This window comes from Mustela putorius, unplaced genomic scaffold, assembly GCF_011764305.1.
Source record: "Mustela putorius furo isolate JIRA1106 unplaced genomic scaffold, ASM1176430v1.1 tig00000242_pilon_pilon_pilon, whole genome shotgun sequence".
Taxonomy (NCBI): domain Eukaryota; kingdom Metazoa; phylum Chordata; class Mammalia; order Carnivora; family Mustelidae; genus Mustela; species Mustela putorius.
This window is the reverse complement of record NW_025421325.1, coordinates 17,420,281-17,433,818: the sequence shown is the minus strand read 5'-3', so window position 1 is coordinate 17,433,818 and position 13,538 is coordinate 17,420,281. Positions and strand designations below refer to the sequence as shown.

The following is a 13,538-nucleotide window of genomic DNA, read 5'->3' as shown; positions in this document are numbered from 1 at the left end:
AAACTGGTAATATGTCTTCTAAAAAAATATTTAGAAACAAAAGGTCTTGGGTACCATGGTCAATCTTTACATTCACAGCAGTCAAAGGAGAAAAAAATGCACTTTTATGAAAACAGCATATTCTAGTCTTTAAAATGTCTCAAAACATTAAATAAAGATCACATTAAGAATGTTTCTAAAGGGGTGCCTGGGACTGCTCAGTGGGTTAAGCTGCTGCCTTCGGCTCAGGTCATGATCTCAGGGTCCTGGGATCGAGTCCCAAATCAGGCTCTCTGCTCAGCAGGGAGCCTGCCTGCTTCTCTCTCTCTGCCTGCCTCTCTACTTGCGATCTCTCTCTCTCTCTGTCAAATAAATAAATAAATAAATCTTTAAAAAAAAATTTCTAAATCTCTTCCCTACGTTCTCATCAAGAACAATGACAGCAAGCCTAGGGTAATGTTATATTGGATATGTACATTAAAATCAATGTGTTGGAAACCAAGAAACTGTCCACAGATCTGCTTGGGAGCAGATTTAGAGACAGGCCATTCAATATTTTTAAAACTACTACAGGAAGCAAAATCTCAAGCTTAAGTGAGTAAAAACTATGTCTTATACTCAGGCATAGTAGGGCACAGGGGAAGGGTTATTGCTCTATCTAAAGCAAATTCAATTTGGTTTGTGGTTTGTAATCTTGCTATTTTAGGCAACAGGCAAGAGAAAAGTATTTCTGCCAAGGATAAAATCATGTAGAAAAGTGCTGGCAACCTTTGAGATATTAAGGACCTGATAATCTACACTATTCAATAGTGGAGATTCTATATGCTATCTGCAGCCTTCAGTACAAGATAGAAACCTATCCTTTAGTTAAGTAACAGCCAAGTGTAAGATAATCACTATTTAAAAAAAAAAAAAAAGCAAAGTTTCAAAGATATTTAAGGAAGAAATAACACCAACTCTACATCAATTCTTCTAAAAAAGGGAAAGAAACACTTCCCAACTCATCTTATGAGGCCACATTATCATAATAATAAACTACACCAAGGACATTACAGGAAATGGAAAAAGCAAAACAATCCCTGAACAATACCCCTAATGAGTACAGATACTACAATACTACAATACTCTACAGTACTAGAGTATCAGCAAATTGAATCAAAACATATACAAAGGATAATACATCATGAGTCAGTGGAATTTTTCCCAAAGTGCAAGGTTGGTTTAACGTGTGGAAATCAATCAGTGTAACCCACCCTATTAACAAGACTAAAAAAGAAAAATCATGAGGTAATCTCAGTAGATGCAGAAAAAGTATTTGACAAAAATACAACATCCACTCATGACAAAAATTCTCAGAAACCAGTAACAGAGGAAACTCCCTTGAAGGGGATCTTGATAAAGGGCAGCTATGAAAAACCTAACACTAAGAACACACTTAATGGTGAAAGAGTGAATGCCTACTCCCTAGGCTTGGAGAAAAGGCAAAGATATGCGTTCTCATTACTATGTTCAGTTTTTAACCAGTGGTCCTAATCAGTGGATTGAGGCAAGAAATAGAAATAAAAAGGCACAATCACTGAAAAGGAAGAAGGAGGGGCTGTCTTAGATAGAAGCAGTTCATGATGCTCCAAATCAATTACAATAGTAACACAAAGATAACTGATCACAGATCACCATAACAAATATAATGAAAAAGTCTGAAATATTGCAAGAATTAATGAAGACACATAGTGAGCAAAGTCTGTTAGAAAAATAGTTCTGGGGGCACCTGGGTGGCTCAGTGGGTTAAAGCCTCTGTCTTTGGTTCGGGTCATGATCCCAGGGTCCTGGGATCGAGCCCCACATCGAGCTCTGTGCTCTGCAGGGAGCCTGCTTCCTCCTCTCTCTCTCTCTCTCTCTGCCTGCCTCTCTGCTTACTTGTTATCTCTGTCTGTCAGATAAATAAATAAAATCTTTTAAAAAAAAGAAAGAAAAATAGTTCTGGGGGCACCTGGGTGACTCAGTGAGTTAAGCCTTTGCCTTTGGCTCAGGTCATAATCTCAGGCCCTGGGATAGAGCCCCGCATCGGGCTCTCTGCTCAGTGGGGAGCCTGCTTCCCCCTCTCTCTCTGCCTGCCTCTCTGCCTAATTGAGATCTCTCTGTCAAATAAATAAATAAAATCTTAAAAAAAAAAAAAGAAAGAAAAGGAAGAAGGATAATTAAGTCTACTCACAGATAACATGATTGTCCAAAGAGAAAATCCTAAGAATTTTTTAAAAAGCTACAAGAATAAATGAATTCAGCAAGATGAGAAAACAGAATATCAATATACCCAAATCAATTATTCTATGACTCAAGAAACAAACAACTAGAAATCAACTTTAAAGATAGTACCAATGTAATAGTATCAAAAATGCAAAACAGAGATAACTCAAGAAAATATGTGTAAGACTTATACCCTGAAAACTAACATGGTTGAGAGAAATAAAGATCTAAAGAAATGAAGGCATACCATGTTCACGGATTAAAACACTCAGTATTAAGATGTCAATTCCTAATATGAACTGACCTATATTCAACATTATCCCAATCCCAATCTCATTACAAATACCTTTTTTGTAGAAACTGACAAGGTAATATTAAAATGTATATGGAAATGCCAAAGACCTAGAATAACAGTGATCTTAAGAAAGAAAAACTTCAAGACTTACTACAAAAGTCTTGTAGTTTTGTATTGTTATAAGGATAAACGTAAAGACCAATGGAATATAACAGTCAGTCCAGAAATAGACCCAGGCATAAATACTCAGTGGATTTCTGACAAAGGTGCCAATGTAACTGAGTAGGGAAAAACTAGTCACCTGACCACTGCTGACCATTTTCAACAAATGGTGCTCCAACAATTGGATATACATAGGGGGAAAAAGTAGGTCTTAACCTTTACTTTATGCATACACAAAAAATTAACTTGAAATGGTTCATAGACCTGAATGTACAATCTGAAACTATAAAGCTTCCAGGAGAAAGCATACGAAAATCTTTCAGATTTAATTTAGGAATATTTTCTTAGGACACAAAAAGCATGAACCATAAAGGGAAAAAAAAAGATAAATATAACTTAAAATGAAAACATTTGCTCTTTGAAATATAACACTAGGAAAATGAAAATGCAAGCCTGAAAATAGGATAACTGTTATATCCACTTTTTCAAGGACTTGTACCCAGAATATACATAGAACTCTTGTAATCAATAGTAAGGGAAACAATCTGATTAAAAAACAATGGGTAAAAGATTTGACAAACATTTCACCTAAGAAGATACATGAATAGCAAATGAGCATCTGAAAAGATGCTCAACATAATTAATCATTAGAAAAATGCAAAATAAAACTAGAGTGAGATGCTATTACATATGCACTAGAAGGGCTAAACCTAAAGAGAAACACAAATACTAAATACCAAGTGTTGAAGAGAATGCAAAGCACCTGGAAATCTCATATACTGCTGGTGGGAGTGCAAAATGGTATAGCCATTTTGGACCACAGTTTGACAGTTTCTTGAAAAGTTAAACATATACTTACCAATAACACCACAATCCTACTCCTTGGTATGAAAAACATATATCCATGTAAAGCCATGCAGACAAATGTTAACAGCAATTTAATTCATAATTGCCCAAACCTGTAAACTACTCAAATGGCCATCAACTGATTAATGGATAAATGAATTTTGTTATAGCCATTCCATTAACTAGTATTCAGCATTTAAAACTTAAGAACATGTAACAATACTAACGAATCTCAAAAGTATCATAAGTGAAAGAAGTCACAAAAAGAAGTGACACATAAAAAAGGTACATATTGTATGATTCTAGTCAATGACATTCTAGAAAATGCAAAATTATACTGACAGAATGCAGATCTGTGGCTGGCAGGGACTTGCAGTGGGGTGAGGTATATGACTGCAAACGGGCAGGAAGAACCTGATGAAATACCAAAAATGTTTTATCTCCTAATTTTGGTTATACCACTGTATAAATGTGGTACAATTCAGAGACCAATACTCTTATACAAATTTTATCTAAATAAAAGTGACTAAAAATAAAGGAATAAAGCATATTTCCCCTGGATATCTCAAGTTTTGTAGTATCAAAAGATATAGTTAAATTTAGCTAAAGTTGACACATGGTGATATTAAAAGCTTTCTTAAAGGCCATAAGAGTCTGAATGATTGTCAGTTTTACAGACCTCTCAGTACCAACACCCTCAAACCTGGTTAGTTTGGTTAGCTCAAGCTTCAGTTCCTTACCTAAGGAAGTTACTAAAGTTAGAATTTACTAAAGTTAGAGGTTACTAAAGTTAGTAACTACACACTACTAAATCTACTATGTCTTCCAGACAGAACAAATTATTTGTAGCAACTGAGGTCAAATCCTTTGATTTAAGATCTATCGCTGAGTAAACATCAAGAGTTAACAGAATAATTCCTTAACGCATAAAAGACCATACTATAGTTTACAAAAAATGGTATTTATCCCTTCAAAGCTTTTTTCTGCAGGAAGATATTTATAATATTGCCTGATGACTCACATGAACTACAGCTGAACTTTAGATTTTGCTGTTTTATCACAGAAACCTTCTGACTTATTTACTAGGGCATTCTGTCACTTATTCCTGTTGCTTTTTTATTTTTAATATAAGGAAAATTAACTTACGTTAAGTAAGAAATAGTTTCTAAAACTGCTAAAGTAATATTATACTACAGGTAAAGACTTTTCTCCATCATCTTAGGAAACAAGAATTAGTGAGAAGCAAAAATGAAAATGACTAACTGGGGGAAAAGCACATCTATGTCTAACCTTTTAAAGTCACTTTTGTCGAAGCTTATGGTGGAACAAAAATTTTTAAAATATAGTTTCTACTTTAAATACAGGTGGAGGAAAAATCTTATTCTCACTTGCAAACCAACCTTCTTAACTTTGACAGTAAAAATGTGCAGTCCTATACACTGTATTTGAGATGATAAAAGCCTTGATAGAACAAGGCATTTCAAGAATTTCAAGAATTGTAGCAAACTGATTTTCTAAAAATAAAAGTATCTTCTGAAGTTAATTTCACCCCAATTTCTTACTCAGCTATCACCAAAGTGAGAAAATGTGGGTATTCAGATATAGAGGCTAGACTTTTTCTCTAGGAAAAGGAAAACATAACCTTATATGTTATGTTTATGAGAAAATAGTTTGCCAGCAAATTGCAGAATATAGAAGAAAATGAGATAAAAAAGCAAGAATTTTTTGAACCACGGGACAACATCTGTTCTTATTCTCTAGAGGCTCCAAAACAAGAGAAAATCCTAACTGCACTCTGCAAAAATTTTTACATTGTTGGTAACTGCAGTCCATTCAAAGATCTAAAAAGAAGTTTTCTCCTAACAAACAAAAACTTTAAACTTTTTCAATTTGGAGACAGATGTTAAATCTCAAATATAGAAATTTGCCTTTTGTAGACAGGTAACTGCTTTCATATCAGAGATCTATCTAAAACTAGTGAAATTCATTATGCAGGAATTGATAAAAATCTTGTTAAATGAGCTTAACAATTAGTTATATTTCGTTATATGACATTAGGACAATACTACAGTCTGTGATATATGCTCTAACAACATTATAACTTTATTCATAACTGCCAAAACTTGGGAGGCAATCAAGATGTCCTTCAGTTATGAATGGCTGAATAAATTGTGTTAAGTTCAGACAATGGAATATTATTTAGCACCAAAAAGAAATGAGCTATCAAGTTATGAAAAGACATTTAAGGAATCTTAAAACCACATTACTAAGAGGAAGATGCCAACATGAAAAAGCTACATATTCTAGGATAACTTTCTGGAAAACGCAAAACTGTAGAGACAGTAAAAAGACAGTGGGTGCCAAGGGGTTAGCAGGGAGAAAATAAGGGATGAACAGGCAGAACACAGAGGGTTTTTAGGAAGTGAAACCGTAGCATCATTTTATGATACTATAATGGCAGATACTTGTCATTATACTTTTTTAAAAAACCCCACAGAATGTACAAAACCATTTACATATAATGTAAACTATGGACTTTTGGTGATAATAATGGTGTCAATGTAGCTTTACACATTATAACAAAAGTAGCACTCCAGTGGGAGGTCCCCGTAGTAGGGAGTCTATGCATGTGGAGGGGGTAGGGAGCAAACAGGAACTCTGTAGTTTCCACTCACTTTTGCTGTGAATCTAAAACTGCTCTAAAAAATGAAGTCTATTTTTAAAATAGGATACTGACACTTTAGTTGGTTTTTAGTATCTGGTCTGAAGTTCTCCATTTAAGGACAGGATCAATATATACCTATCTCTGTAAAGAAATTATTATAATTAGGTTGAATATGCAGTGTTTTCAAACTTCATTCTAAACATAAATTTAAAAAAGGGAAGTGATCTAAGTACAGTTGGAACATTTCTAAAACTGGTTCAGAGCTTTCTTGAGCTTTCTCTACACAAATTCTTACATTTTGGGAATGAGACGGTAAGACGCACACTGGTTAAATGAAATTTGTTTAATTTTTTTTTTTTAAGATTTTATTTATTTGTCAGAGAGAGAGAGAGAGAGCACAGGCAGACAGAGTGGCAGAGGGAGAAGCAGGCTCCCCACAGAACAAGGAGCCCGATGTGGGACTCGATCCCAGGATGCTGGGATCGTGACCTGAGCTGAAGGCAGCCGCTTAACGAACTGAGCCACCCAGGCGTTCCTAAATGAACTTTGTTTAAAAACAGAATAGAATTTGGGGCACCTGGGTGGCTCAGTTGGTTGAGTGTCCAACTCCTGGTTTTGCCTCAGGTCCTGATCTCATGGGTCATGGGATCCAGTCCTGTGAGTCTGCTTGGATATTCTCTCCCTCTGCCCCTTCCCCCACTCATATGCGTGCTCTCTCTCTCTCTCTCTCTCTCTTTCAAACAAATAAATCTTTAAAAAACAAAAAACAGGACAGAATTTGATAACTCAAAAATATTCTTGGAAATACTTGGTCAAAGCCTCTCATCTTATAAATAAAGAAAATGAGGCTCAGAGAAGCTACATAATTCTTCCCAGGACCCCAAGGCTATTTAAGACAGAAGGACTAGAACTTTGGTATTCTAGAGTTTCGTGGTTGCTTTTTCATTACACTACTATCACTCAAGAAAACAAAATTGTGTTAGATTTCTTAAAGTTCAGAGATGTAAATTTTTTCTTCTTCATCCATTTTAAGAGGATATGAATCCAATTAGTGTATTTTTTGGCTGATAAGCACTCCCTCATGCTCTGCCCACTTACTCATTTATTCTGCCTCCTTGATTTTTCCCAGAGGTCATTTAAAAAGAAAATCATATTTTAGTAATTCTAAGAGCCAAAGAAAATGTTTTATCATGAAAGTGAATATAAAACCCACGTGTGGGTTATTACTAAAGCAAGGGCTATGCTCCCCATCCCACCATTGTTAGTCAGCATTTAGAATCCTGCTCGACCTCTAACAGAGGTAAAAATCTACCCTTGGTGGGAGCAGCTGTGACTCTGTGAAAGAAGCTACAAATAACATGCTGGGAAATTCAGCAGGCACTGTTATTATATCCTGTTTATACTGTCATTTTTCCTATCAGTAGGATATTATTTATACAGACCCCACCCATGAACTTCTTGTTTATCTTATTATAGAAATCCTCCAAATCTATAAAAAGAAGCCTCTGTATTTGTTTCTGGAACAAGCACATGTGTTATAATTTTGCACCTCACTACATTTTTTTTATTTAGCATTTTCTTTTGTTATGCTTGTTCTCATTTTTATCTCAAGGTTGATTTATTTCATTATTTCACATATTAGAGTTGAACTTAACTTTTATTTATTTATTTATTTGTTTGTTTATTTGACAGACAGAGATCACAAGTAGGCAGAGAGGCAGGCAGAGAGAGAGGAGGAAGCAGGCTTCCCGCTGAGCAGAGAGCCTGATGTGGGGTTTGATCCTAGGACCCTGGGATCATGACCTGAGCCGAAGGCAGAGGCTTTAACCCACTAAGCCACCCAGGTGCGCCTGAATTTAACTTTTTAAGACTCCATTATAGGACAAAGATTCTGGAACGCCACATCTTAAACTTTATTTTGGGGTAGATTTCATCAGGTAGATATTCCTCTAAGATACACTGGACTAATTTGTTTAAAGATAAAAAAGTGCCTATATACTGAGATCAGGTACCCATGGTGAGTTAGTCCTAAATGCTAGACGGCTTCCTTACATAGGCTACCTGTGCCAGTATGCCAGTAATGAGAGCCAGGCTTTATACTGGTTCTCACCAACTCACTATTCTGTAACTGGATCTCTTTTCTAGAATGAAAAGCCCTGTCCCTGAGTCTAGCTTGATGGCTGGATGGGCCGGATGAAAGCATAACACAATAATACATGAGAAATACATGAATTCACCAAGTTTATCAATGGGACAATGAAACAATGCGGTTGTAAATCATCCCCACTCCCCTGCCTTATATAAATAATTCAATTAAAGCAGATAAGAGAAAAAAATGGGTTTCCTTAAGGGCAGAAACTCATGCTGCACTTTTGGAGTAAATAAATAATTATTTTTGGAGAGGGAACATCACTGGACAAAGTCAATGGATAAATTTTCATATGTATAGCTTGTGTTAGCTTCACTAAAATTCCCTTTATCCTACAAGACAGCACTACAAGGTAGATAGGTAAATAAATCTCTGAAATCTTCAGAGAGCACATATAATGCTAGACTCTCAGGATATATAAGAAAGATCACAGCATTTAAAGAACTCTAAATGCATAAACAAATGCATAACTGAAATGGAGCTTAGTATCTAAGCATGGTGAACTTAGTGTAATTGATTTTAGAAAAAAAGAGAAATCTACAGGAGCCAAAGTGATCAGAGAAGTCAGAATGAGGATAACAGCAGCTAATCTTGATAAACACAATTTTATAAGGCTAAGGTGAGATGGGGAAAGGCATCCTAGGCACAAACGATTTGTAAGGATCCAAGCAAGAATTCTGAAAATGGCAAGGACCTAAATTTAGCTAAGGAGAATAGTGAATAGAAGATGACAATAAAAAGGAGGCTGGTGCCAGACTATAAGGAGTTTCATTTTTCAGACAATGGAGAACTATCAAAGATATATGATTAAGGGAAAATGCACCCAAGCTTTTTGAGCAAAAATGAAGAGGAGGAAGAATAAGTTGGACTGAGGTTGAAATGGGGAAAGAAGTTTTTAACAGCATCAAATCCTATGGTTACCGCAGCAAAAGAAAGGTCCATGTGATAAACAGATATTTTCAAAAACAGGAGATGGCATCATGATGACTCTTACTGAGTGGGACAATGTTAAAACTATGCCAGTCCATTGAAGTTAATGTCAGGAAAGCTTACCAATCTCCTAGAATAGTACTTCTCAAACCAAAATTACCTGGGGATCTGATTAAAATGTAAATTCTGATTCAGTACATGTAGAGTGGTACTCTGTATCTTTACATTTCTAACAAGCTCCAAATTAGCTCTTCCATGGACTACACTTTGAATAACAAGATGCTGAAACATCTTTCATTCTCCCTTTCCAAAAAGGCAAGGCTACTATGTTTAATCCACTATTGTATAGCTAATCCTTTTTACTCCTAAGAAATTCCATTTAAAGGTACTTTATTATAATTTACATCAAAATCAGGTGGGTTTCAAAAGCTACTATTTTAAAAGTCTAAGATGATTCAAGATTCAGAGTATTCAAGATGCTGAGAAATATTTCCACCTGGAAAAAAAAAATCAACTCTATAATACTGTTCTATAACACTACAATTTTGTTCTTTTCTGTAGGGTGGCAAACTAGAAGATACTATTGCTTATAATCTTGGAGGCAAAGTAAAAGTCCTAAAGAAAACACTCCATCTTTTCATAGTGCCCATCAGTGGATTTTGGTAAAACTCACTTAACTTGCCCTTATAGTCCCATTAGCATATTCCTTAATCCTTGGAGATAAAGGTAAGAATTTATTTTAAGTATTTTTTGAAAATTATAAAAATTAAATTCACACACCATCCCCCCGTTTAAGATTTCTAAATGGAAGGATATGCCTTTTATTAAAATCTTTTACCGTGAACAGAGGAATCATTTATAAAAATATATTACTAGTGTTATATATTATACACACATACATGTATTAAGATTGGTTGACCTTAGATTCTTGGGATGAAATTTAAGACTCCTGAGGTCTCAAGTTTCATCTTTAACCATATTTATGGTCAATAACAACCTTTTAGGTAAATTAGCTTCAATATATATCGATGTCTAGAGAACAGAAATGATATCTTAAAACTGGAAGGTACTGTATGATCAGATCCTACTATTTCATTGTAGAGGTAAGAAACTGAGATGCAGAGGCTAAAAAGCCCAAAGTCACATAGCTGCTAATGGCATGTTAAAAAAGGGTGGGAGGAGGAAAAATATAATTTTCCTATCTATTAATAGACAACATACAACAATGTATCAACTACAAAACGTAGTTAAAAGAGTTTCTGGTTCCTCTCATGACTAGGGCATAGTTGATTTTATTAAGGTCTTATAAACCACTGATATCCAAGAAGGGAAGACTACATACCAACAAAGAAGACATACTACCCCAGAATTTAAGAACTCCATAAAAAAACGCAGTCTGAATAGAGAATGACACATATACACCACACACTGAAGATGGGGCTGTGGTAGAGTGGGTAATGGGATGAGATATAAAGAACAAAGAGAAACCATGATAACTCTTATCTTCTCAGTAATGGTTTGAGGAAAGCTTTCACATAGAGAAAAGTGGTTAAAAAAAAACAACAAACAACTTCCTTTACTCTCATGAATCATTTTTTAATTGGTAAAATCAGGATTTAGGAGGACCGTAAAGCTTTTAAAAATATGAAATGTAGATAGCAGTTGGATGTGCGTGTGTCATGAGCTTTGTCACAATTACAAGAAAACCACAGAACCCTTCTTTAGCCATAAAATGGGGAATTTTGTGCTTATCACAAATGCTATAAAATTTACTAGCACAAGTAAAAAAAAAAAATCACTGGAGAAGTTCCATGATACCAGAGACAATGGGTTTTAAATCACAGGCATACATTATTATGCCTAAGTTGACAGGTCTGCACTGCAATGCAGAAATGCAAGCAATATTCCAACATCTGCACCAGAAGGCAGAGACTAGACATGATTCCAGAATAAAGGGCTCTTCAGCTCTTACCTGTAACCTGTGCAACAACTGCTTGGGAAATCCTCCGATTGGCAAGAAAGGCTTTGATTTCCTCTTTTATCACACTGCTGTCCCTCCTAACAAAAACAGAAGACAAGACCAACAATGTATGTTGAAGGTAGAAATCCTCATCTTTGCTAAGAAAGGTGAAGCAGAGAGGTGGGGAGAACATAGAAAGAAAGGACACAAAAATAAAGGTAAACAGACCAAGCTTGTGTGAAAATATGAAATTAAAACAAACCAAGAAACACCAAATATTCAAGTCCTAAAACATCACACCATCAGACAGACGTGTTAGTGAATGCCACAGGAGATATAAGTCTCATACCAGAGGATGGTTAATCGCATGCTGTGTATAATTCACATTAGGAACAAGGCTGCCATATGGTATATACTAAGTTTCATTACTGAGGAATGAATATACCTTACAAAGACAGAAGCCCTAGAAAAATAAAAAACAACAACAACAACAAAAATCAGTTGTGAGTAGCTTGTGAGCTTGCGTGTTAACTACACAACTGCATAAATATCATGTTTAGTCATTTTAAAACCTTTGTTAAAGGAACAGAAATCATCATCATTCTTACAACTGCTAAAATATTAGCCATTTTAGGAAATTTAATTTGCCTTCTTTTTCCTGTTAAGCCAAAAAATAAAAATAAGTGGGAGGAGGTGAATATAGAATTTTTTAAATATAAAAAAGGTATTTATTTATTTCCTGTTATATGTAATATCTAGAATACTTAAAATTATGTCATACTATGTCCTTGAGATTACATATTATGGACCTAATTTTTCCTCCACCAGAAAACAACAAACTCTCAAAAGACTAGACATTTACTAGAATAACAATGAGAGGCAAGACTTCTATTTCCCCATCAGAATAATAAAGTAAAACTTACACTGAAACCCTTAAAGCCAACCAATTTCTCGTTGAATGTTTTATGTCCAAGAGGATTACATAAGTAAAGCACTGATTTTTCATCAAGCTCAAAAGCAACACAGAAGAGCAGTAATTTATAATCTCATATAGGGTCAGCAAACTATGGCTAAATCTGGTCTCCCATCTGTTTTTATACAACCTATGAGCTAAGAATGGTTTTCACAGATGAACACTTGCAATCATTACTTGGTAACAGAGAACACTAACTCTGAACATGAATTAAGCTAAGTATCATGTCCTCCCCACCAAAAATTCCATTCTTCTCATTGGTAGACCTGTATTTTAAAAACTATTTCCAATTACTAATATTCTATATTGAATTTTGTCAATAAAAATTTGTGATCTTTTTGTTTTCTCTTAGCTGTAAGTATGTGCATTATATTCTCAATTTTGCCTCTTGGCCACAAAGTATAAAATGCTTACCATCTAGTCTTTTCCAGAAAAAGTTTACTGACCTTTGATCTGAGATAAAGAGACCATGAAATCTTTACAAATCATTTTGTAAATGAACCACAAACTTCTATTAGGAGCTCAAGTCTCTTTAAAGATTATTTGAAGCAATGAAAGAAAAGATCCTGTTCAAAAAGAACCAGCTGTGATTTGACTTAAAGCAGGTATTTTAGCCCCTTGGTAAGGAAGGGGCTATACATTCTGTTGGTGGATTCCATGTTCCCTTTCAGGAATTTTGAAAAAGGTTAGAGAACCAACAGTAGGGACAACTTTCAATCTGAAGCTCTTAATAGTGCATTCCTGATCTACTGGTTGGAAATCCTAGTCAAAAAGACTTCTAGGTTAAGAAAATAGTCTGGGGCCTAATCCAATATTTAAAATTTCTCATACTCACCTAGATTCTGATCTAGATACTAGCTAGATTCTTTCCAAAACTTTCACTTATTTATATTTGAAGTTATTTCTTTGAAAAATATGATTTTCATTTTATTTAAAAACTGTGTATGGGAAAGAAAAAGGCACAAATAAATACACTTTAAAGTCAAATAAAACTGCTCAGTAAAATACAGATAGGTAGAATAGGCCAAATGGCTCGCAAATACCCACCAATAAGCAGCTGAGCAAGAGATGACTTCAGTGGTATGACATTCACTTGCCTTATGTAAGTAAAACAACTAAATCATTTAGTTTCTGACAGAACTTCAAAATTAATCTGAAAAATTTTAAATAAAGTACTGCATTGAAATATATAGAATAGCCATCTAGGAAAATGAAAACTGAGTTTAAGAGAGAATAGCATTGAGGATATTAGGAGAAGGGAAAAATGGAGGAGGAGAAATCAGAGTGGGAGACTATGGAGACTATGGACTCCGGGAAACAAACAGTGGGTTTTAG

General features: G+C 34.9%; 1 protein-coding gene across 6 annotated transcripts in view; it reads right to left on the bottom strand.

The window, feature by feature from the left end:
* Positions 1-13,538, bottom strand: part of HMBOX1 (homeobox containing 1) — a 193,564-nt gene that overhangs the window by 88,596 nt on the left and 91,430 nt on the right. For all 6 annotated transcript variants that reach the window (XM_004775150.3, XM_004775153.3, XM_004775151.3 and 3 more), the window contains exon 4: positions 11,243-11,328. In XM_004775150.3, coding sequence (XP_004775207.1) covers positions 11,243-11,328 — 86 coding nt within the window. The remainder of the gene's footprint in view (positions 1-11,242; positions 11,329-13,538) is intronic.